The sequence below is a fragment of the Chaetodon auriga genome, chromosome 11, assembly GCF_051107435.1.
Source record: "Chaetodon auriga isolate fChaAug3 chromosome 11, fChaAug3.hap1, whole genome shotgun sequence".
Taxonomy (NCBI): Eukaryota; Metazoa; Chordata; class Actinopteri; order Chaetodontiformes; family Chaetodontidae; genus Chaetodon; species Chaetodon auriga.
In genome coordinates, this window is record NC_135084.1 from 17,772,943 (window position 1) to 17,799,554 (window position 26,612).

At 42.1% G+C, this 26,612-nt stretch overlaps 1 protein-coding gene across 1 annotated transcript in view; it reads left to right on the forward strand.

The window, feature by feature from the left end:
* Positions 1–758: 758 nt before the first annotated feature.
* The window catches only part of ctbp2a (C-terminal binding protein 2a), a 64,486-nt gene continuing 38,632 nt past the window's right edge, over positions 759–26,612 (forward strand). Inside the window, exons 1-2 of the mRNA XM_076742713.1 lie at positions 759–1,061; positions 20,056–20,222. Coding sequence (XP_076598828.1) covers positions 20,165–20,222 — 58 coding nt within the window. The 5' untranslated portion in view covers positions 759–1,061; positions 20,056–20,164. The remainder of the gene's footprint in view (positions 1,062–20,055; positions 20,223–26,612) is intronic.

The window sequence follows — 26,612 nt, forward strand, 5'->3', positions numbered from 1 at the left end:
AAATAGCATCTTTTAAGCTAGTTAGTATAATTCTAGCATTCAACATTTTTAAACTGCTTGAATGAGACTCTGAAACACATTTTTTTCCCCCCACATATGTAGACAGTATAAAAACATTCATTTACAAATCATTGACAGTGAAGTTTAATATAAAAACGAAATTAGGATGGTATGCTTAACTACAGCTTGTGATGCTGGAGTGGTCTTCTGATTAGCGTTAGCTTATGTGGCTAGTTGATTGCCTTTGGCTGGAGGGTGCTTCAGAAGTTGACTTATAAGTTCGGAAAGTCTTATCTAGCTTAAGGCATTCCTCAAGTTATAATGGCACAACTCAACGTAGTAAATCCGGATGAGTGGGCTAGTGACAGGATTTAGGAATAGCTGGTCCCTAAAACCGCCAAAGTACAATGACCTCGGTCACTATGGCTCTGACGACCGGAACCAGTCACATTCAGTGTGCAGATGGGTATGTGAGAATTGCATTAAGACTTCAAATCTGAAGCTATCCTTTAAAGTTTTACTGAAATAACATGACAGACGGGAGGGGGAGCAGAGTCGAACCTAAAAGGACCGCTATCACAATCACAAATCGTCTTTCTAGAACATTCCCACTGTCCCGTCTCCATCAACCGCAAGAAGTGTCTCTCATCTCTGCTGTGCGCGCGCGGGCCCGCGTGAGTGAGTGTGTGAGTGTGTGAGAGGGAGAAGTGGGCAAAGGCTCCGCCTCGCTGAAAAAGCGAGAGAAAAAAAGGAAAAGCAAACTGATACACACCTCTCAATTCTGGCAGGAGGAAAAGAATAGGAGTGTTTATGAAGCGTATAAGTAAACAGCAGGATAACCAGGCACACCGAGAGCCGAGGCTACTTCCCCCCGTAAAAAACGACAGCAGGCACCGTTTCCCAGCGCCGGAGATTGTCCCGTTGCGTTCAGGATTAAGTTTTTATGTCATCTAAAGGTGGATCATTATCTAAATCCGAGATAACAAGCGAATTTGCAATGCGTAGCCAGCGATGCTATTTCTGGAGCCGACGTTTGAACTCTCAGTAAACATCCAGTCGAGGTAGGATTCAAGATTATTGCAAAGGTGGTGTGAAATATTTCAGTGTGTGTTCCACCGGGGTATAGTTTTAAAAAGATATACTCGCGTCGCTGTCCATGTGTCCCTGCGCCATCAGCAAGGAGGGACAAGGGAGGGTGGGATTAGACATGAGGCGATACTCACTTCATAGAGATGAGGGAATTGGCTTTACTAAGTTCCTAATGAGCTGGGCAGTTAAAAGATGAACATATTAAAGATCCAAGTGCGATCAATTACGAGTGATATCCTGTGAATATTTCAGGGTTCCATTTGAAATCATGGACAATTTTGAGACGTACTGACAGAGTTGGATCAAAAGTTTGGTACAAGTGTGTTTCTGTGCAGTTGCAACATGTCTTGCTAGCATGTGTGTAACCAAACAAATCCAGTTTGAACTTCACTTGTCGTCTATAGCCTACTAATTAATGAGTGCTTAATTAGGGACCCAATCAGGCCTCCATATGAGCACCTGCACATGTCGAAACAGGAGGTTAATCCTTCCATTTCTCAGTTTGGACCGGCTGACCGGGCAGTGGTGGTTCTCGAAAGCAACTCTCTCCACTCTCCCTCTTCTTCTTCCTTTTTTTTTTTTTTTTTTTTTTTTTTTTTTTTTTTTTTTTCCTCTTACTGCATTTGGAGGCTCCAGTGGAGGAAAGCTTCAAGTGGAGGAGGAGGAGGAGGGCAGCTCCATTGTCTGGTCAGAGAAGGGGTGGGGATTGAGGCTGTATGCAGATGTGCTGCTGGCAACGGACATCTGCTCTCCCCCCGTGGGCATTGTCACAACAGGCAGGGGAACTTAAAGTGGAGCCTGCCCGCAGAGAAAAGGCCTTTGTGCATGACATGCAGGCCGTGGCCCACACCCTTCCAGAGGCGAATGTTTGCGTTTGAAACTCCACGTCTGTTAAAATATCTGATCAACTCAAAGGGTCTGCTTTGACTGCTTTGAGATTATGGAGCTTCTTCACCCCAAAAAGGCATCAGTTGCTGATGATGCAGCAGATACAGTACTTCATATGTTGTCATTGCTTAGTGGGATTTCCTTTTCCCCAGCTCTTTCAGTTCCACCTGCATCTCCACCTTCCCTGTTCGCCTCCCCTCATCCGCCGCCTTCGTCTCCGCTGGGGGTTTAACTTCTCCTCACGTCTTTGTGGCCTGCATGTGTTCAGATATGAAAGCTGACCTCCCAAGGCAAACGCATCACAGGCAGCATCAAAATGTACATGGCAGCTCCTATCAGGCCTTTTGATTTATCGCCGTGGAGGAAAATGCCAAGAAAATGAAAAACCAACGCTTTAATATTTATGATACAGTATCATGCACATGGCTTGTGCTTGATGGTAGCTATCAGCGTTGATGTGTGTGCGCGTGCATGTGTTTGTATTGGAAATCAGGAGTCTCATTTGCCTCCACAGATATTCCCCGGTGACTGGTGGAGTCAGTGTGCTGTGATTACGAACATGATTTGTGCTTGTACAGAGCACTGTTGTACATGGCTGATCTGCTGTACAACATGCTTGTGTAGGGACTCATTTGTGTGTTTCTGCTGTATTATAACACGCTGGATAGCGGAGAGGCAAGCTGGGGAGCAAGTGCACCGATGCAGGAAGAGATGATGAAAACACAGGTGCTGTCTCTCACTTTGCTCACCACTCGCTCATTTGGCATGTGGTTTTCTTTGGACGGAGAATGCGTGTTATGTTTATTCTGTGAGACTACCATCTTGCACTGCTGCCTTGTCCTTTTTTGTTGACATGATTACTTTATAAAGAGGAAGAACTAGAAGCAAAAAATAAATAAAAAACCTGAATCGTGCATTGGCTGCCTGTTTTGAAGTCACAGAAGCAAAGTAATTACAATTGGTTAATCATATTCTCAGAGCCTAATACTCCACTTTAAGACAGTAATTTGGACGTTGCTGAAATAGCTCTTGTGAACTCCTCTGAGAATTCCCATAATGGCCAAGCCACTAACGGCTTCTAAAAGTTCCCATAGGAGTTGGTTTGAGAGGATTTTACTGTCATGTGATTGTGCTATGCATTGTGGAAGGAGGTAATGGGTGTGAAATTACACTGTGCCATCTGCAAGACGCTGAAAATGCACAGCCTGATGTCACTGCAGAGCAAGGAAGATTTAGAATCTGTAACACAGGCCTTTTGACGCGCCTGCAAATCATCTTTTACTGAGTAAATCTTAGTGTTTGCCTTTCTTTGTGTTAGGATTTTGTTTAAAGAAAAGACATTCATTCAACTGTAGCCCACGAGCCAGTTTAGCTTTTGAAAGTTTCATAGTTTCTTGATGGAATATTGGAATGTGAAACATTGCTCTTTGTTTCAAAGAGTCCTGCTGAATTTCTGTCACACAGATCTTTAGACATCTGAGACTTAAGATCGTATTAAGGCTTTGATGTTGAAAACAAAGATCGTGCTGTGAAGTAGCGCCCTCCACAAATTGAGAACTGTGTACTTCAGCAGCATTAGGCAACAGTTGTGCTTCAGTTAGTCTTTGAGAAACTGTTGTACTACATGTCATGCCGGCTCGTAATAGTTTTGTCTCAAAGAACAGACACTTAAAAATCTTCTGTGTGTTTAGTGTAATTGGTGCACTCCTCAAATTTTCAGCACCTGTTTCTTGCTTGTTCTAACACGCTCTGTTGTGTCTCAGTTGCTTCTGAGTCAGTTGTTTTTGTGTGTGGTTTTGAAGGATAGTTTTGGGAGAGTGGATGTGGACTGCACCAGACAGCAGCAGGTGTCTGATTCTCTACACTGATAAGGCCTGTTTGCACAGTGTGCTCAAAAGATACAGGACGCTCTGAATCCCTCTGTGTTTTTTGTGTGCGCGCGTGTGTGTGTGTGTGTGTGTGTGCACTCTTGTCTGCCAGTGATATAATACATACAGTATGGAGAACGAGATAGATCCTCAGTTGTTTGCTCTTAAGTGCAGCCAAAGTCAGTTTTCATACTCTCACAGCTTCTCTGCAGCTTGCTTCTGCCACATTGGCATCCTACAAGCTTGTTTATAAGCTTTGCCAATCCAAAATAATGTATTTAATAGTCATTCCCAGTTCAGCTGGCATAATGGCCAGAAAACAAGCAAATTATAGTCCAGGGTTTTTAATTGAGACAATCAAACATAAAACTGCTGAATTACATCCACACATTGTTGCCAAATATGAAATATAATATCCAAAGTGATTAACTGGGTGGTTATTTGCATTAGATTTTCATTCTTGTGTCTATTGTGTGTGGCCACTGCTGCATCATTTACCTGCTTTCCATGTACCTGAATGTATAAATGTTTAATGTTCAATTTAAAAAGTGTTTAGTGGCTGGAGTCTTGTCGATGCGGTCCTGCAGTTTGTGCATAAAACAAAGAGTAAGCTTTGATCTTAATTCTTCGAGAGCTTTCATCTTTCTAAAGTAAAACTTCCAAAAGCCATCTTCTCAGTGCTTGTTTTCTTTACACAGCAGTTCAAAACAAAAAAGATAGGTATTTACAATGACAAAGTAAAGCAGCAAGTATGTAAAATGAAACCAGTGAATAGTTCTGTTGTTGTTATCGATCGATTAATCGATCAAACATCACATTTTGCCAGCTAGTGTCTTTGTTCAGATGGAAGAACAAGAAGTACAGTAAAGGTTGTGTTATTTGTTAATGAGAATACTGTCGTCTTTACATGGGGGACATTTTGACATGTCTTTAGGGACGCATGAATAGAATGGAGTCATTCTTGATATTATTAGTAACACCTGTGCTAAAAGGTCTGCCATGAACAAGGCCAATCATTTAAATGACTACAGCCTAAAGTAAAGTGAGTGTGGCTATGGTATGTTGTGGATGCATAAATGAGCATTTCTCTAAATTATTAACTCATTATATGATTGGAGCAAAGTGCTTGAGCAGCCGTGGGGGAACAGTGGAGGATGTTTACTGTTCCCTGTATTTATGACCATGGGAGTTTGCTCACACCACTTGGCTGTCTAATAGCCTCCCACCTGGCGTAAACCATCACACTTGGAGTCCCTGCTCCTCCTTAATGACTTGCCATTTTTGTCCAAAGAAGTCTTAATTGCGCTCAACTGCATGCATGGACATTATGCCAGAGATAGATAGAGTGTGTGTTTGTGTGTGTGTGCAGGAGGGATGAGATGAGAAGAGATGGAGCACAGTTTCAAGATCTAAAAGGGATGTAATACACTGTCTTTCTAACATGGAAAAGTGTGTGTGTGTTTGCCAGCAGGAAAAAAAAAAAGAGTTGATCTTCTCCCACTCACCTCCCCTCCTTCGCTTGGCATAGCCAGCGCTGCCATTAACTTTCATGCAAACCACAGAGGATTAGGAATGAATAGTGGCACCGTCTTCCAACTATGTGTGCATGTACATGTGTGCTCGCGTTTGTGTCTGCGTGTCACTTTTGCAGGAACTAGCAGAGACAAAGCACCATCTGCACGCAGCAGGCTGTCCTGACTGCCTGCTCCTCTCGCTGGGCCAGAGAAGGGCTTTCTGTGAGCATTGTTATGAAACCGACTCTGCTGCTGCTGCTGCTGCTGCTGCTGTTGCTGCTACGCTGCTTGTTAATGCTGACAGCTAATAATGTCCTCCTGGATGACTGTGCCTTGCTGGAGCCAGAGAGAAGAGATGGAGACTAATGAAGAGAGGCAGGAAGTGAAGGAGAGAGAAAGACAGAAACAGATAGAGAGTAAGATACCAGTGGGGTGTGCGGCTCTGTCTGTCCAATCTGGTGAAGTTTACTGAAGAGGATTACACACACACATGCAGACTGAAAGTACAGGCATATGTATTGTGCTTTATTTCCTCCTTTTTTTTTTGTTCCTTCCTTCCTGCTCGCTCTCTCCTGTCTCAGCGTCTCAGGGGGGAGGTGGCATGAGGAGGAGGAGGAGGAGGAAGGATTCCATTGTGTCTCGGCAGAGCCCCTATTCCAGCCAAGCTGACATAGACTTGTGTCAGGAGGATCCATCCTGCTGATGTTAGGCAAGCTGTAAACTGAAAGAGATGTCTAAAATGCTGAAGTGGGCGCTGGCCAGTGGAGAGGTGGCTCTGTTTGTTTGCCATTCTGCTGAGCACCACTTCGCAGAGAAAACTTTTCTGCCCAAATTTGCTGACGAAGAGAAAGAAAAAAAAGAGTTGGGTTTGGGGTTTTGGGAGTCACTTGTGGGCACACAGAGCCTTGTCCATTGTGGTTCTATGACATTGACATTTGGAAATGGTGAGGGGGAGAAAAGAGTTAAAAAAAAAAAAGCTTACTTTTTTCAGCTGTCTCTTGCCATACAAACCGTTTTGCCACTGCTCACAATTCTCAGAGACAGCAGTCATTGAACCTTCCAACCACATGAATATGCATGATAAGTCGGCTCTTCTTCTCTGCCCTCTGAGCTGTATTTTTTTTTCCACCCAGAGACCTGTCGTGTTGTGTTTGATTGGCCCTGACATTTGAAAAGGTCCTTGAATAAAGAAAAAAAAAGTTGTTTATGACAACTGGAGAACTCTCCTTGCAGCAGAGTAAAAATGGCATTTTGAAAGGAGCACAGCTCCTGCATATTTAAATGCTAATGGCTCTGTGAATGTGCAAGCTAATAGGATGTTTCAATCTGGAGTAGTGCAGTACGTACACTTTCAGTGTGCAGGCACACTGTCTGAGTGCTACTTCTAATAGCTGTGGAAGGTGCATCAGCTCATTTTATTAACTGATTATGTAGAGTCTGAAGTTTTTTTCCAGAAATGATCACTTTCTTTTTTATGCCAGCATGGAGATTATCTCAACAAATAGGCACAAAGAATAGGCTTATAGTCAGAAAAACCCTGAGGGAAATCGGTTTGTGAAATTCTGGCATCTGTGGCGTATTATCGCAATGGTTATGATGCAGATAAAGTTTAACAGCTTGTTTTACAAGCTTGCTGATGCTGTGTGGTGGAGTAGGGCTGCTTGTCTAAGACGGGGCCCCTGGGGTTCTGGCTGTGCAGCCCTGTAGTGAGGCGTCGGGTCCTTGGTTTATTATGAGCTGTTTTGTTAGCAGTAGCCGACCACAAGTGCCATGGATCTGCCTGGACTTTGACCTGCTTGTGGAGTGTTTGGTCTCATAGTCCTGCTTGCTCTCATTGTGTGGACACAGGACAATTGATGATGTCATTAGATAAGAATTTCTATTTAATTTGAGCCTGTCATCCCACATTTTACTTAAAACGTAGATGTGGTAAGCTCTGCATAAAAATGATCACAGTCATTGTTATTTTATGCCATTTCAGCCCTTCGTTGATAGTAGATTGTTTTATTTGATAGTGGAGCGCCACATGAATGATGGGTTTAAGGAGGTGGGATGACACGCCAAGGTCCTGGTTGATTTCTTATGATGTCACTACTGCATGACATGAATTTTAGACCATTAAAGGCCTGGCCACACCAGAAAGTGGCACAGCAAAATTCATCCCTGTCTCATTGTGAAATATTGCGTTTAAGAAGCTTGGCGACATCGTGCCAGCTTACAGGGGTCGTTCATAAACTGCTGTATCTGCTGAGCTAACAACTACTGTAACATGCTAGCACCAGTTGGTGACAGTAGTTCCTCTTATGGTTTACTGCTTCTTGGCATTTTGTTGTCAGCATTGTACATAATTTCATTCAATAAAGAGAGTTGTTTAAGGGGAATAAATGTTCTCTGAGCTTAAGGTTGCTAACTGTCAGCACGGAGCAGTTTGTAGTGGAGGTTGAACAAAACACAGCTAATAAGCTACAGAGCCTTTTTTTAGATTTAGATTTTAGACTTCAGCTTACTATTCCCACAGAAGTCAGCACTGTCAAGACTTGCTACTATGAATTTGTTTGCCCAAAGTTGAACTCGACGTGGAAAACATGTGTGGATTTATTTTGCCCCCATGAGCGAACCCACTGATCATGTCGTTTAAATCAGAGTGAATTACTTTTGCTGTGAAATTGTGCTGTTTTTAATGCTACTTTTTCCAAGCCCTTAGGCCAGTAAGATCATTTTTAATGACTTAAGTTTATCCTTGCAGTCCAGGTTAAATCTGTCTACATACCACGCTTTCATGCATCCAACAGCCTCTTTACCCACATAAATACTGGCAGGAGTCCAAACAGGGAAATCTGGCAGATGTCCATGAAACCATTTGACTCCTAAACCACACTGTTAAGTGAGAGACTGCACTTCCCATTGATATGAATGAGCAGTGGACATCAGCATGTCCGCTGCCACAGAGCATCAGCGCTCATACGCACTCTCACATGCTTGCACAATGTCACACAAAAGCATTTACCTACTTGTTGCTGTACAGAGAGCTAAACAGGGTAAGCTGTCATCCTGCTTCTCATCACTCATCTGTGGTGAAAAGCGCCATATTATCTACTCGTTGCTAGCAGTCATGGAAGTGTTGACAAAGTGAGTGGCGGAGCTGAGCGATGGAGTCTTATCACTCCAGCTATCTCCATTATGAATATGGATATTACCAATGTTTGGTGAGCCCGAGGCTAATTCTTTGATTCCCGGCTGCTGTGAAGCTCAGTGGGATGGTTGGCTTTTTAACTCGTCAGCTTGTTCGCACAAAGACATGTTTGATTTTCACCCGTATGGAGATGTTTGATTCCTGATCCTGAACAAAAAGGATTTACTGTGGGTTAATGTTTCACTGAGCCAGAGAGAAACCACAGACTCTCAGTCCCTCCTACTCAGTCCTCTGAGAATACTCCCCTCGGGACTCTGTGTGAGGTTAGAAATAGGTGTCCCTGGGGTTTTCAGACAGCTTTAGCACATGCTATTTAAAGACATAATGCATGTGTATGCTGCAATCGTTTTATTCTTTCTACTACATATCTGACATATCAAGCAGACGCTACTCTCTATAGTAAATATGCAACATTTAGCGAACAGGATTTTGTTCCAAGACTAAAAGTGCATGCTGCTTTTTATTTATAGCTTCCAACATCTTTTGACCTAAGGTGAACATTTTTCCAATAATGAAGTTTTGTGCCATCAGGGGAGAGGGGAGTGCATTAGTACGATAACAGAGCCACAGTTCATTGGTATTGCCTTGTCAGGGATTTTGCTGATGCATGAGGTCTATGTTTTACCCACAGCCAAACTGAACTCGCTGTTTAAAAAGCAGTATAGCCAAATTGGAATATGAAGAAAGTGAGATGTCCTATTACCTCATTCAGGCATGCAGTCAATGCAGGAAAGATACACACATATATATATGTATGTATGTAAATATTAGTTGTTAAAAGGGAAATGCTGTATGAATTCAATGCACCATTCATATTATTGTGTAGTGTTGACATTCCACCTTTTTCTTCTTTTTTTCTACCATTTTTCTTATGCGGTTTGTTTCTTGTTTTGATCTTGGCTCGAATCTGCCATGAGAAGAATGTTTTCATTTCACTGTACGCAATAAGCTGAAATGATGATCAACTTGAAACAAGGCTATATGTTTTCCGGTCTTTTCAGCCTTAGAGGAAGTGTGAACTCTTGAAATAGTTCAAATAACTCAAAGAACAGCATTTTGTTCCACTTTGCACCCATTTGTCCATGTCCTTTCTCCCTTCGTTAAACCTCATCCCTGACCTTTCTCCTCTCTCCTTTTTTTCTCCTGCTAAAGTCTCATTCCCTTATTTTCCTGTGAATATCAGTTGTGCCTTTAATCCGTCTGTGCCCTTATCTTGTCTCCTTTTTCCCTTCAGTTTCATCTCTGTGTGCTCTTGGTCACAGGTGGCTGAGGAGTGTGTTGGGTATTCTCTCCTGTGTTATTCTGTGTTTCTTCTGTTTGGTATCTATTGAATACCAGCTGCTGTCCTTGGTCATGGAAGCATGTCTAATACACACGTACATATTCATAAAAGCAGGCAAACACACATATACCTAGACACAGTCATAGACACGCATGCACACATGTATGCAATGATGAATTGGCCTCATGATAAGCAAGTTGTTAATTCAATAAGGAGGCTGAAAAGACTACTACAAGCATGGTACTCATCAGAGGTAGAGTAGAGAGACAAAACCTGCTGTCAGTGAAAAGAGGTTTTTTCAGGTTGCACACTGACAGAAAATATTCTGTGCAGTTAGTTTTTATCGCTGAAATTATGAAGCCTCGCAAAGGAACGCTGTTTCGTAAAGATGGCTTGCTGATGCACGTCGCCGTGACCACAGTTGCTATCTCGCTTCCCGTCTTCCAGCCTTTCATGCTGAGTAGAGTTTTTCAGAACCCCCTCCCTGGAGGCTGGATGCAGCCAGACACCCACCTTGGCCCCAGTTCCCAGCCGACACGTCTGTGTTTTTTGGTGTCCGTCTGTATATATGTGTCTGTGTGTGTGGGCAGCAGCGTTCAGCGGTGTTCTCACAGCCCAGCTGAGACTGACAGATGGAATCATTTCACACACAGACAGAAAGGCAGGATACAGGAAACCGGGGTGTGTTTAATAGTCCTGGCGCTGCTGTGGTTGGTATTAATCTAGGTCAGTGGCATTCAGCTCATGGGGAGTCAGCCTCTGGGGCAAGCTTGACCTTTCCTTAACCCCAGTTACTCAGCTAACTTACAGTCTTCTTACCTCATGCGTAGTTTGCTGTTAAAGAACTTGACATGATGTTTTTGCTGTGTAGTGTTGGGCAGATTACTACTGAACCTGTGTGCAATCAGAGCACAGTGGCTCCTTCTAGCAGCCCAGATGGCTCACACCACTGAAGCCCCTGAACCTTGATAGCACACTCCAAGATGTTTCCAAAGGTTTCATTTTTTTTGTTCTCGTAATCGCCATATGTGTTAGAAATGTCTGCCAGTAGACTGATGAATATGAGTCTCTGCTAGCTGAGCCGGGCTGACCTGATTGGTACAGTTTAGCTAATGGTTTAGTTAACCACAGACACTGGTAGGTCTGGGTATCGAGGCCTAAAACCTTGAATATTGAAAGCTGTCAAGTTTTCATGAAATGCTTTGCGAGATCCTTGGTGTTTGCTTTTTCTTTGATCAAACATTTCCTTATTTTCCATATTTTATTGGTGCGAAGCTCTTGTTTGGCATGTTTTGTTTAATAAAAAATAAATAGATTTCTTATATTCCTCAAACGATACTGGCAAAAATACCAAATACCACTGGTTTCAGTATTAAACCTCAGTTGTAGTATTGGCAATCCTGTATTTAACAATTTAAAATGCTCCCAAGAGCCCTCCAGGTGGACCTCACACCTTTGAATTTATTCCACATATGCGAAGACCAAGACCTCTAAGTAGACAGCATTAGACTAAACAATGAGACAAGCTGAGTATCAAACCGTTCATTTAGGCCTGAACTAGTTTTAAAAGTACACAGTGTCCGTCCATAAATAATTCATGTTTGAGACTTTTAAGTTGTCTGTATGTTTCACATGAAATCCCCCATTAATGATTGATTACTAGCTTATGTTTTTAAACTAAGATGCTGTCATTCTTTACAAAAAGTGAAAGATAATTTAATTATCCATTATTCCATTACACAAGCATAAGCAACAACTCTGAACCTGGTTAGTAGATTGATCTGCTGTTAAAAACAGGCCTGTTAAAAACATAATAAAGTCAAAGAGATGTTTTCTAAATGATTTACATGACAAAGATCAGATCTGACGTTACAGTAGCGTGATAAATTAGGGGTGCAAGGGTTAAAGAAGCTCTTATAGTGAGGATCACATTTCTCTATCATGATTTACCTCCTCTAGAAATGTGACATTGTGAACCAAAACTCACTCAGAATATGAGCGTTTGCACTCACGTCGTGTACTCATCTCTACAGTTAATTTGCAGCTTAATTGCTTTTACAGTTGTTGCATATGCATCAGGTGCTCAGTTGTTAATTGGTGGGAAAAGATCATCAAGTTCAACAATTAAAACTGGCACATGCCAACCTCAACACACAAAAAATGTACAAGTGTATCTAATTAGACTAAAACTATTCTGAGGGGGATTTCATAGATATGATTTACAATTCTGTATTACATGGAGACTAAATTTTCTCAGTAATGTTGTACCTGACTTGAAATATTGAAATAGATTTAGCTGTAAAACGTTGACAGTGATCACGATGACATGGAATAGAAGGTGTTTGTGGTGATCTCTCTTCATTCTCCTTATATGTTTGCCTTTAAGAACCCTCACTTTGCTCTTTAGACCCAGAAGCGGTTGTTTTTATAGTCTCTCCTCGTTAGTCATGCTTGGTGCTTCCTTGAAAATCCTAAATTTACTCCTGAAATGGGACTGTGGCATCTTCATTCTTCAGTCAGCCACTGGTTGAGGGAGTTTTTAAAGAGATTGGCCCTGTTCCAACACAATCTTTTTTTTTTTTTTTTTTTTAAGGCAAGAATTTGAAGTTCCATCTCCCCAATGCATAATTATTCCATAGCCCTAAAATATAATTGCATTTTTGTCGCTCGTCTATGCTCTTTCCTTGGGGTTTCAATCATGTTACAGCTAATGGTTTTAAACATTTCACTCTAGAGAGGTGTAAGAAATCAGTCAGCATGTGGTTAGATATTTTGAGTAAATGGAACTAAATTGTTTAGACTTGTGCTAAATGGTAAGGTGTCTGCTTTTTGCTCTCATCTTGTGTTAATGAGCTGTTAGTTGAGGAATGGAAAGGTGCTAAAGAGCTGAGAAAGACACGGAGAGATGGCAAAGACACAAGCTGATTTACAGTTTCACACAGACTGTAGACTACAATGTATCGTTGGCAAGACTTTCTGAACAGCACATGATCTTAAGCAAAATTTGGTTTTCGCTGGCTGAGCCATTAGGTGTGTTTCCATCCACCTGTTTTCATGCATGTTTTCAATTTGTGCATAATGAAAAAACCTGAGTGGAAAAAAATTCTTGAAATATACAAATATCACATCACGAAGGCAGTGGATAGAAACCAGCATTCATTTTCATTTTCAGCTGCAGATTTTCTAAAAATTCAGTTAAAATTTGCCATTTTGGATGGACACCTAGTTCGTCGTTACCCTTTGGAGAAAGCATCGAACATTCAACACAGTTTTACTTGCATATTTCAGTTCATTTTAGGTTTAGAAAGACAGGAAAAAAATACACTTTTGCTGTTTAGTTGTGGTCTTTTTTGCATTCTCTAAATGTCTTATTTTGTCCCGGCTGTCCAAAACTGGAGAACAAAAAATAATTTGTATTTGTGCTTAAAATATGACTAAAATGACTAAATATCCAAACATCTTCCAGCAATTGGCTCATGATTGACAGCCTAAACCAACCAAACCAAAAGGGCAAATGTTTGTTTATACTTAGGTGTGAAAGCACCCTGAGCCTCTACGTCACGATAAAGGTTTGTTAGTAAATGGGCCCTCGGTTTTAAAGATTAGTACAAGGGAAGAGGCAATCAGACATCACCTTGTGTTTGCTCTTTTTTTCTGCTCCCATGCAGTGTCCATGACAACATATCAAGAACCAACCGAGTCTGCATCCTGCTTAGCAGTGAGCATCATAATAAAGTGTCCTTAATTTGCTTGCTTTATCATTTCCAGCTCTCATTGCTAAGGAGTTTGGTCTCATCCACCTTGATGAGAAGCTGGTCCGATTCTCCTAAGTGTATTGTTGCTACATGTAAGGTCTGTGGTTCAGCTTTCAGTGTCCCTCAGAGAAAAGGTCTGAGGTCATTCTTGTCATGTTGAATGTCAACAGGAAAATGGAAAAGATAGATTTATCACCACAATAAAAGCATCTTGGATGCAACCTTTCACCTGTCAACTTCAGTACCACAAGCTATGGTGGGATTGCTTGTACGTGTGTGTGCTTTTACATGCATGTGTGCTTGTGAGTGGAGATAAGTAACTATGTGGTCAGTATCTAGTCTTACCGGCTAAAAGAGAAAAAATACCAGCATAATATTTAGAGACATGTTTACAATCCCTTTTATTCAATTCAGACGTGGATTCTGGACTGTTCAAAGTCGTCAGTGGTCTGTGTTTTGTAGTGTTGTTGTGAAAAAATAAATTGCCAATTATCCCAGTGGAGATTTGTGCTAGACTTTGTTTTAGTTCATTAGATGTAAGAAGCTGGAGAGAGGAGGAATGCAGGCCACGGCGAAAGCCTCAGTGGGTTAGGCTAACAGGCTGCCGAGCACAATAATGTCACCATTATGTGTTTCCTGGGTGACTTAAACGAATAGGCATTATTACAAAATTGTGCATTAGCCCAAGTCAGCAGTTAGTACCGCTGCAGTCTCATTTCGTTTAGAGTTGAGACAAAGATGGCGAGAATGTGAGAGGAGGAGGGAGGGAGATGGAAGGGGGAGGATGGGAAAATGGTTCAGAGAAAAGGCGACGTAAAGGAGAAATGGGGAATGAAAAGGACGCTATCTGCCAGAGGCTGACAGGACATGCAAAAAGATGTAAAGGGATACATGGAGAGGCCCAGATGCACTGACAGAGTTGGAGGATAGTGATTATGATGGAGAGGTATAAAGAGGAGAGCTGTAATTGTCAGTAACTGGTGTATTTAGACAGGGAGGGTTGGGGGAAGAAAGAGGCTGGCAGGGAGGAGGAAGGTGTAAATCAGCAGTCTGAGCGACAGCTTTACGTGCCCCTCGGAGCCCCAACCATCCGATTAATGGGAGAAGAGAAACCTTAACCACCTTCCCTTCTCTGCCTCGTCTTTTTCTGCTATCTTGCACTTTCAGGGACATAAATCATAGACTCTTAAGCAGTCACTTTAGGTAGCTGCTACACAATTCTTCCTCAAAATGTTGACTATAAGGTATCCCTGTCCCGTGGCATGCTGCATTAATGAGATTTTACTGCAGCGAGTGTCCATTGAACCACATTAATTCTAGCTACAACCAGCAGCCGGTTATCTTAGATTAGCATAAAAAACTGGAGCCGGGAAAACAACTAGCCTGGCTCTGTCCAAATGTGAAAACATCTACCCGTCAGCACCTCTAAAACTCACTTAGTAAAACATTTTTATCTCATTTGTTTAATCTGCATAAGGACAGAGGTGTAAAAACAACAAATTGTGGACTATTTCTTGGTCAGGTGCAGTGACTTCCATCCTTTATGCTAAGCTAAGCTAACCAGCTGCTGGTTGTACCTTCATATCGACTGTACAGACATGAGAGTGCTATCAGTCTTCTCACCTAAAGTGCAGCATTTCCCAAAAACTACTACTCTACTCTCTGCACGGCTGTCACATGCAGAGACGAAGCTGCACTTAAAATGAATATATTTAAGTAAAAGATGGAAAAGAAAGCAAAGTGAGATTTTTAGATTATTGCCACAGGGAAGAAATTGCAGGGGTTTTTTTTGGAAACAAAAAAAAAGTTCCAGTTTATCTAAAGGGCACCAGGTTTGCCTTCAGCTTTATTGTTTGACTGCAAACTCATACTTGCGTAGCTCGGACCCTTTTGTGTGTGTTCGGCTGGTGGTCATCAAGTTCAAATGGTTAAACTAGTTCACTGAGGTCAAGTGCTGGAAGCTCGGTTGATGATGTAAAAAAAGAGAGTCAAAAAGAGTGCTCTGCTCTTTTTTTTTTTTTTTTTTGTCAAGATGAAAACTGCCTCTTGTAGTAAATGCCTCCATAGATATTTCAGTCAAACACGTGTTATGACAAAGTCAAAGCTAGCTTGAGTTCATTCTGTGCCTTTTTACCCTCAGCCAAACCCACGGGCTTCTGAATCTGGTGAGACGGCTCCTCTGAGAGATCAGTCAGAAAAAGACCTCTCTCTCTTTCGCTTTCTTTTCCCTCCCTCCCTGTCTTCTGTGCTATTACCAACCTAAACAAGATCTCCTGGGCTGCCTGCCTTGTTATGTACTTTTCATCACACAAGAAGTAGAAAAGAATGAGCGCGAGTGAAAGAGATGTAACATAAAGAGCTGAAAGAGAGAGATGTTTCTAAAGTGTAAAACCGGCTCTTTCTGCTTGTGAAATTTCTTGATCTACGTGGTGTCAGATACAGAAGCACTGTATGAATTCAGAACCTCTCGGTGTGATGCAACAGCTGCAACAATGTAATGTAACGCCTGGCACGACACAGATTTTTTTTGTGGCATTTTGATGAAAATGCTTCTTCTGTTTGCATCTCTGTTAGACACGGCAGAGAAGCCGTGGTAGCACATCTGTGGCATACATCTGCCCTGTTTCTCAAGTTTTACAAAAGCCCCTAACTTTGAACACCACTCAACTCTCTGCCAGTAACGTTTGAGTGGCATTGAAGTTATTTGTTGAAACTGACACCTTTGTCTAAGCTTAATAGGGCAACTTCACGCCTCTGCAGCCCAAACATGCCACTGTGTGAACAGTCAAGTTTAAAGGTCTTTATTACTCAGAGATCCTCCCTGTTGGTGCTGGGTATAATCTTTTGGTAGCAGCTTCAATGAAGTGACAGTGCACAAGACAGCTAAAAATCCAGACATTACAAGCTTAACTGGTATATGTGGTGCAGGAACAAAGGGGCGTTCATTTCACTGTGTAGGATACTGCAGCAAACCATATGCATACCTTAAAAATGGTCTCATTCAGGCATTATGACATGCTGCAGTTGCAGTCACAGTCGGGAGTACAACAGTACGTGAAATGCTGCCAAGTCAAAAGGCAAGATGTAATTACAAAATAACGTTTGCAGATTGGCTGTATTGCAGAAACTGTAGTAAATGTCACATGTTTGTCTTCATAAAAGTCGGATTTTCATATGTTTTTATAATGCACTTTTTCCTCAAGGGAAAAATGTCTATTATTTCTGTGGGGTTTGCAACATGCGTCAGTTCAGACAACAGTTGCTTTGGTCTCAATCTGACTTGGTAACATTCACAGACTTGTCAGGGAACCTGCGAACATGACGACCATGTGTTACCACACAAGTAACGCAGCGCTATGTGTGTGTGTGTGTCTGTGTGTGTGTTGAGCAGAGTGCCTGCATTCTCAACGCCGAGCCAGACAATCCCTGGAGTTGCATATTTCCGTCGTTTGCATGTGTGTTTGAGAGTGTGTGACTTTCCCCTCTCTTTCTCTTCCTCTCAGGTCAATCCCCTTATTGTTAAGTTACATAACAGCACTTAGTTAAGTAACAATCCTGCAGCGACGGTGCTAAGGGCTGCAGGATAACTGTACTTCCTCTCCGGAACTCCTCTGGCTGAGAGCTCTTCTCAAACTTGTTGACTTTTCAACCCGCTTAGTGGAGTTGACTTTTTTTTTTTTTTTTTTTTTTCCCAGGAAACGGAGTGGATCTCCATCTTACATGAGTCAAATCTCTGGAATTAATTTATGGAAATGAAGTCATGTATACCACAGATTTAGGTTTTTGGTCAAATGTAGGTCTCCAACTGCTCAGCGGGCCATTCTTCTACGCCGGCGGGATTTGCCTTCCCATCCGCTGAGACCACCAGTGAGAGCATAAGTGATCAAATGTGATGTTTGAAATGATTCCAGGTGTAGATGAGTGTAGGTCTGTTTCTGAGCGAATGTAGAGGTTTTCTGAGAAGCTCTGTTTCTAAAAAGCATTTATTACTGATTTTATTTTTAGCATTCAGTGCGTTTGATCAGTGAATCAATCAATACTAAACATGTTGACCTCAATTCTATGTGGTGGACAAAAAAATGTGCACACCTCATTACAGGGCTCAAAATAATTGTACAAAATCTATGCACAATGTGACCAATCCAACATAAAATATCAGATGGATGGAATTTACTGTGGTCCACATTTATTTATTGTTTATTATAACAAAAACAAAAACTTCACAATAATTTGTGATAGCAGATAACTTGTGTCATCAAGTGTTGGAAAATACAACTCTTAACATTTGATTGTTGCCTAACCCTACCTTATGATTTCATTCAAGTTATTGCCAGTAACTTTAAAAAAGCCAGTTGTACTGGATTGCACAGCATTGTCGTTTTACTCTCATCCTGATATTGCATAACCGCCGCACATTATTGTTCATTACGATTTTGAGAAATAGTTTTGCAGGCACCTGCGCACTGGAGCAGCCTATATTACTGTTTGTCCCCTGAGGCAGCTGCCATTGAAGTCTATATGAGGAGAGGTTATAATGACTAAATGGCCAGAAGCACTCATGACCTATAGAGCTCCTGCTCATGCGGCACAGAGTAAGAGATGCCCATGCATGTCTCCTCCAGTCTATTCATAGCCAAGGCGGTGTGACTCCCCCGCCTCTGACTGACTGTTTCCTGCTTTCCCTCTTGCTCAATTACTTCTCTGACTCCCACATGTGGGTCTTCAGCTCTTTGGCAGGAAGGCTTACCTTGTGGAGGAGGGAAGCTGAAGCACAGCTGACTCGTGAGGCTGGCTGAAATGTGTTTGGTTAAAGAAAGACATGCAGTGTTTTTGTCAGTGTCGAAGAAAGACAGGAGCTCTTAGTGTGTAGAATGTGGGAGATATTTAGCACCGACAGTAGTGTTTCTTTTAAATTCACTTAGCTGCAGTGCACCACATCCCCCTCCAGCCCCTTGCTGGGAAAATGCCCCAACAGCTGGCCAAATAAAAATGCAAAATCAATTCATCATTTAGCCATATTGCTTAGTCTGCCCTCCACCCCACCAAAACATAACTGTTATAATTGCAGTTACAGCGCAAATATCAATATATCATCATATAAATAGTCAAGTGAGAGCCGTTCTCAGAAAGTGCAGCACTCTAGGATCGGGCCCAGAGGCGAATATGGAAAGAAACAGAGGCAGGGTTATGAATGCAAAAGTGCAGAAAGAGATGCAGTTAAAATGTAGGAGGACGATGGTGTCACACTGTACTCATCCTGTCAGACGATGTTTTTCTAGTACTTTCCTCTCCCTCCCACCATCCCCCTTTTATGTCTTCATTCTGCTGATACAACCTCCTCCCGTCTGCTGACTAACTGACCCACATTCCTCTGTGTGACTTGCTGCCCTTAGAGTGTGTGTGTGTGTGTGCGCGCAGGCCTACATTTCTGCTTGTCATCTTGTGTGTCTTTTGTGTGTATGTGTCTGTGCATTCTTGTTCCTTCCTCTGTCTATCTCTGCCGGTCTGCCTCTCCCCAAAAACTGTGCTGTGTCCCTCAGGCTTTAGCAGGAACCAATTAGAAGATTGCTCTTTAGAGGAGCATCAGTCACCGAACGTAAATGATTGGTAAAACGCCTCATTTACTCACTCACTCTGTGCTTGTCTGCTTTGCTGTGTTCCACTCAGTTTGGGGTCTGTGGTCACAGAAGTGACATTTCTTCATTAAATTAAATAAATGGTGCCCATCGAGACAAGGCTCCCTCTAGTGGAGAGATGTGTGTTTGCAAGGCAAATGTCTGATTTTGCAAGGAAATTCAGGAGTTCTGGCAAAGGTTTTGAGACAGAAACAAACAGATGACAGTTCTTGTGTTTCTTGTGATGCGCTTTCAAGCTCAGACATCATGATTAATATGTGCAGTAGAAACTGAAAGTTATCAAACTTTCTCAGCTTCTTAATGAGCATGAATTTAAAAGGCATTCCTGTTAAAGCCACAAGTCAGTGAGCGACTCCACCACAGACAAAAACAGTTGCACTTCTATAAAGTTCTTTAAAGCCAAATTAAAGATTTAGCTAAAAGTTGCCCAACTCTTAACCACTGACTCTGCATTTTATTGTTTTTTTATTGGACGCTCCTTCCCTTCTTTTTAATTTGCGCAACACTTTTTTTATATGATCTACATGATGTACTGCTGTGCATAATTTGGTATAATGTGCCATTTCCTGTTTATGTTGTTGTAAATCATTGTGTGTACAACATATTTTAATAGTGACCCCCCAAGGGGACCACAGGTGTAAACTGGCTTCAGAATAAGTCTGGTACAAGTACATTTGATGTACAGTGCATGCTTCCTTAGAAAAGTAAATATATAACCCTAAAATACAACAACTAAAAATGCTCAACATAAAAATCAAAGTTGCAAATTATGCCTCACTGTCAGACTGGCTTTCAACCACAATCTTTGTCCCTGCTTTCTTGAATTTCAGGCACAAAACGTCAGCTAGCTAACTTCTGGAGGACTGGCGCGTTTGAGACTTTACGGAGGAGAGGTGGATACAAAAATCAAGAAAAGAGAGCATTTCAAGCTGTGACGGGATGGCTCTGGTCGACAAACACAAAGTGAAACGCCAGCGGCTGGACAGGATCTGTGAGGGTGAGATAGACTCCGTCACTCCTCTTTCGTTCTCTTCTTTCTGCTTTTTATGTACATGTGGATTTGAGATGCTGGCAGCACATCACAGGTCACTGGAAATCGATTATTTAGGTTGTGGGATGCTTGTGTCTTTGTGCGTCAAACTATGAGTGTGTGTATTAGTTCCATAGGTTGATGTTGTAGCCATTAGAAAAGTTTCCCTCTGCTGTTATATGGAAATGAAGTTTCCGTCAGTATTTAAGCCTTTCAGCTTGCTCCTACAAATTCAGTGAAAAGCCAGTGGGATCGTTTGCATAAGTGTGTTTGTGTGTGTCAAAAGGGAGCCTTGGGACCAGCCGAGGCTCCAAACTTCGGCTTTGAAGGCTGTCTAGGAGGGAGAAAGCGTGTGTGTGTGTCTATGTGTGTGTTGTAGAGGAGGTTGGGTTGATGGCTGAATGAGACTTGAGTTCGATGTTTCCAGATTGCTGGAGAGATGAAATAGGGAGTTTGTAATAAAGTGAAGCACTCCTCGGAGCCCTGGGATTGATTATAGCTGCTAGTGGGATTGATTTGTGTGTGAATGTGCATTATGTGTGTGTGTGTGTTTAAGAAAAAGACAAAGCAAGAGATTTTCCTTTCGTTTTTTTTCCCCCTCTCATTTTTTCGCTTAACCACCGACAGGAGCCACTGAATGTCTGAATGTTTATTTAGCGTGTGTTTGTGCGTGCTTAAACTCATACTCAGCCTTTGCTCATGCACCAGTGATTCATATGTTGGACCGTATAGTGTAAGATTATGCTTTCATACTCTCTGTCAAGAGTCAGCATGCGTCAAAGAAGGTTGTTGTTAGATGGTCAAACAGTGTCCCTCCACAACTTTGAAATGTCAGAAAAGGAGGTACTGAGTTCGGTAATTTTTCGAACTTGTCTAAACCAATAACCCGACATTTTGTCAGGTGTGTGTGTGCTGAGTCAGACCGTAGGATTAAGAACTTTTTGTAGGATGTAGGACTTCAACACGAGTGTGACACCATGAATGTCTTCAGGGAGAGACCGTCCAGAAGTATATGCCTTCATCCCCATCATCACATGTTGCCCTCTGTGTGACTGCAGGCTTTTCACGCTGCCTCTGAGTGTTGCCGTTCAGACCTGCTAAAAACACTTTAGACCGTCTTTAGATATCGGCCAATGACACATTGTGTAAACTGGTTCAGTTCAAGCATACCCTGCACTTAACTTTTTCCCCCTCGTCCATGATATCAACCCACGCTCTCTTCTAATGCGATCTTTCCATCCGCTGTATAAAAAATGTTTATACTCACTGTCCATTCTCAACGCCCGACACTCGACTGGTCTCAGTCTGCCAAACTAGTGACGTTTAACCTGCGTTCATCTTCGGCTCATGGGAAATGGTATTTGTTAAAAAAAACTGCTGAGTAAACAATGATATAGTTAAAAAAAAAATTGCATGAGGAAACCTTGGGGTTGTATTTTTAAAAATTTGCAGTATTTCAGAGGTGATTTTGAGTGAGGTCCTCTCACTTATGTAAAAAACATGCCTGTTCCAGGTTCGCTTTAGCTCTAGAAAAGTGAAACCATGGGATTTTCTTAGTAACTCTGTGCTACTTCACATTAAAACTTTACAGAGGATCATATATCAGCATTTCTCTTTTTTCTTGTCTCAGGAAAATCCCAATAAGATTGAGAAACACAATATAATAGATTCCTAAATGAAGCAGTGTTGCTGTCTGTTTCCACCCTCAGAATGAGAGCCACATGTGGCATCTCAAACCTCTCCAAACCACCAACCCTGCTCGCTTGGAAACACATTTTCCCTCTTTTTATTCGCACAAGAAGAATGACTGTGTACCGTCTTAAGGAGGCAATATGCAAAACATTATATAACAGTATTTTCTGATGTGCCCCATTTGTCCCACAGACATCAGCAGTGTCCGCGTCTCCTCTGCTTATCAACAATGAAGTCATTCTGCCAAAGATGAAGGGGGATTTTTTTTTTTTTTTTTTCTGGTGCAGTTAGTCACCACAGCTGCTCTTAAAAATGTGTGGAAGAGGGTGATTCACATCGAGGAAGTTAAAAGATCAGAGGGTGGTGAATCACGTTGTTTCACGGTAGCGTTAAATCTGCTCAACCATATAAAAAGGGTATTTCAAAACCAGAGGCATGGGGTGTTCTACACCATAATGTCAAAGCCACCCACTATTATCTATAAACAGAGTGTTTGGACTGAGGCGTGAAATAGAAATCAAAGTTCGCATCATGTGTATTGACAAAAACACGAACGTTAAGGAGTGATTGTGATTTCGTTGCCGTCGTGGGTTGCACTTGGCGAGACGGAGAGAGAAGCTTCCCTAATCTCCATTTATCTTCTGAGGATAACTGTGTCAATCCAATACTTGTTTCACAGCGGAGTGCATTGATTACATCTTTACTCATTGTGATGAGTGGCTAACTGAACCGCGCCTGTGGCCTAAATTGAATTCGAAATGGCTGATCAAGTGCGGCTGTTTACTCCCATCAAACGTGGTCACGGTGCTGGAATGTAGATTTCAAGCGAAACGGTGGATGTTTCACCATTGAGGATGTCTGATGTGATTCAGTGTCCTTTGCTTTCATGTTGGATTTTTGTGGTTTTCAAATTAGACATGCAAGGTCAAAACTAGCCCCTTATTTTTTTTTCATGATTAACCTATTAATCGCTTGGTCTGTAACATGTCAGGAAGTGGTGACACACACTCATATCATTTTCCCAGAGCCCGAGGTGAGAGCCAGAAACACAAAAGATATTCATTTTACCATGATATAAAACAGAAAAAGCTTTTTTGCTTGATAAATCACCATTGACACTTCATTGATAATCAAATCAGGGTTTTCCCCAGGAGAATTGTTTCAGCCTACCTAGCAAACCACCCAGATCTGATGCATCGTCTGGCACATCTTGTGATCACTTTTGTTAGAAGAGAACGGCCTGAACAATAGCCACTCTTGTTAAACATATTCCGTTTGATGGGTGAAATTGCACCTGTGCTCTTTTTCCCTAAAGGTTTTACTTTAAAGAAGTCGAGATCTGAAACCTTTAGTCAATTGACAGGAAAATTAATCAGGGGCTATTTTGATCATTCATTATTGCCGTCATTTTTCAAACAACATGAGCTGGTTTCAGGTTCTCAGATTTGAGGATTTGATGCATTTCTTATATTATAGTTAACTGATCATCTTTGGGTTTAGACTGTTGGCTGACATCGAATAAAACAACCATATATCACTTATTAATCAATAACATTAGTTGCAGCTCTATGATGATGGCTCACCCTAATAAAAAAGAAAAACAATGGGGAAACCATTAAGATGCTTCATAATTACCGTATTTTTAGTTTATTTGTGTCAGTCAGTTAACTGATTAATCAGCTAATTGTCTCCACACTTGACGAACCACAGTGGGATTCTGTTGCAATTTTCAGTAAACTAATTACTGCACTTATTTCTCTGTTAACAGCATTGTTTATTTTAGATATCAGCTTTCAAAACGTATACGCTATAACTGCTCCTTCTGTTGTGGGTTTGACAAAGTGCCAAGAAGAGTGTTACTGCAATAAGGGAACTGTGGCAAACATCTGTTGTGAGCATCAGTTCCCATACTCTCCCGTTCCCCCCTTTTCTCTCTCTCCCTTTCTCTCTCCCTCTCTGTCTCTCCTTCTGTCCGCTCCATCTGTGTACCCAGCATGCATTGGCTTGGGCAGCAGCGCAAGTCGTTGCCATTGCCGTTTAGCCAGAGCTAACTGACTGATCTGGGCAGAGATGGGATGTGAGCGGCGCTGCGACGTGAACTAGGTCGCAGTAGCAGCATGTTCCTGAATGTTGATTTACAAGTTGTAAATCTGTGCTTGGATGCAAACACCACAAGGTGGGGTAGTGTAATTTGTCATGGTGATTCCAAGTGTTTTAGTTGGCAGTTAAATAAATATGTTAATGCTTGATAATGCATCTTGTTTTGTCATGTGTACAACAGGGGGAGATGTTTAAACAGGGAACAGTAAATAATGTGCCCACTCAAGTTAAAATACCATAAAACTTAGCATGTGAATTATTCATATTCTCACATTTAACAGATCTGGGAGCTTTTTTTTAAAAAAAATATATATAACAAAATGCCTCATATTAAATAGAGAGGACAACCAGGGAGGGTGTGGAGGAGGTGTCCTGATGTCATCCTTCAGGGGGTGGGGTCCTCGTATCCTGAGCTTTTCAGCACAGACTCAGGACTCTGCTGCATCCACCTCTCTGCTTTCATCCCTCCCTCCCACTCGTCTCCCCACGCTCTGGCATCCAGCTCTGGTATGAAGTCATCGGAGCGGTCTCTGGGTCTGACCCCCCCTCGGGCTTGTTCCAGGCTTCTCACCAAAACCCACGACCCCTTTATAGGCTTTGTGGAGAGGCAGGGAGGGGCAGGGAGAACTGGGGGAGGAGAAGGGAAAAGAGCAGATAGAAAAATGGTAGAAAGTGTTGTTTTTGGAAGGAGATTCTTAAAATAATTCATAGCAAACCAGCATGTGTGACTGTGTTGTTATTGCCATTCGACTGTGACTGCTGCTTGTGCACACCTTGAAAGAAAGTTCCTGCTACAGCTCTCCTTTTCGTCTTAGCGCGGCTGTTTTGTTTGAGCTGGCATGTAGCATAGTGGTTGTTTGAAAGTTGGAAATGAGTTTCTGGAAAATACTCATTTCAAAATGGACTCTTCGGCTGCAAAACTTAGTATTATAATGGCATGTGGCCTCTCTGGATTGGCATGGAGATCAGATGAAAGATGGCTTGGGGGGGTGGGGTGATGGGATGTACCCAAAGCAGTTGCATTACGGGTAGTGGGGTCTTGTAACATAGCTGACATAGAGGAAATTTCTGGAGAATCTGTGGTCTTTTGCTGCTGGGTGTATGTAGTGCATGCATACTAGCAAAATGAAAAAAAAAAACAAAACTGTCAATTCAGTGTGTGCTACACTAAACGAGTATATGATTGTCATTTAGATAAGTACTAGCTTCATTGCCATCGACCTCCATTTTACAGTCCATTTAGTCCCTATGGAGATGCTTTCAGAGACAAATAATCCCACTGGAATCACATACAAGGCAGCCATGTACACAGTGTCTGTTAAGTGTGCATTACAATTCATCTGACAGCATTATTCTTTGCAGCACTGTGATCCCATTTCCAGTTAGTGCCTCCTGCCCCACGCTCATGCATAAGTCAATCTGTGTTTAACATTCAAATCATGCCTTGAGTACGCGACGTGTCACACTGTAGGAGACAGTTGTTTTTATTTCTGTTGCAGTGCAGTATTCACTTTGAGTTAGCGTGTGATTTTTATTCATGTATGCACGTCAGAGCGAGGCCAAGGCTTTAGCGGCAGTTTGCGTGTGTGAATGAAAAGGGACATTAACGAAGCGCCGCGGCTGCGGCTGTCTCTGCTGCACGTCAGATGACGAGCAGAGCAGGGTCAAAAGGCTGAGTGGGGATCCGGGATCGTGCAAACCGAATGTGCATGCGCTCTGTGTGTGTGTGTGTGCGTGTGACTGAGGGGGTGGGTAGATGGAGGGGGGAGTGTGAGTGACAACAAATTTCTAAATGGGCCTTGTTGCATGTGAACCCTCTGATTCCAACATTTGGTAAAGCATGCAAGCATGGTTGAAACATGCACCAACAAGTGCACACATAAAGTGAGCCAGCTCTGGTTCCCCTGCTGGCTTAGCTGTGATATTAATGTGGAGGAAGGGATCGAGAGGGCTGAGTGACAGGGAGATGTAGAATGTTTATTAAACAATGGCAAGTGTCTTGTGTGACAGATTAGCCACAGATCTTACTGTTGTACATCATATCTGTCTTGTTCCTTGCTGCTTAATGCAATTTCTTCTGACACTGAGAGAAGCGTAGTCTTGTAAAAGAAAAACTAATACTCTATACCAGGCTAAAGTACAGCTTGCTGAAATCTATTAGCGGTTAAAAGAACTACATAATTGCATCCTCACTCGAGGTTCATTTATTGAGGTTTCTATATGTTTTACTCGTTTTGAATTTTTCACCAGTCAAGTCTTATTCAATGTAAGGTCTTTATAAGCTTCTGCTGGGGTGGTATTATATTTGTTCTAAAATCCCCGGCTTAATTCCTAAATCCCTCTGTTACAGTGAATCTGGCGTTGTGTGCACAGTCTGGCAAGTATGCCAAATGGAGGAGCATTAGAATTGGGGAGTCAAACATTGTTTAGTTTGAGACAAACAGAACTCTGTGATTTACTTTGCTGTCAGGATTAGATGTGCAAACCCTGAGTACACACCTTTGCCCCTGTCTCTCTGTTTGAGGTTGACTTTATGGGGATGAGTGATCTGCTGCACTGGGAGCC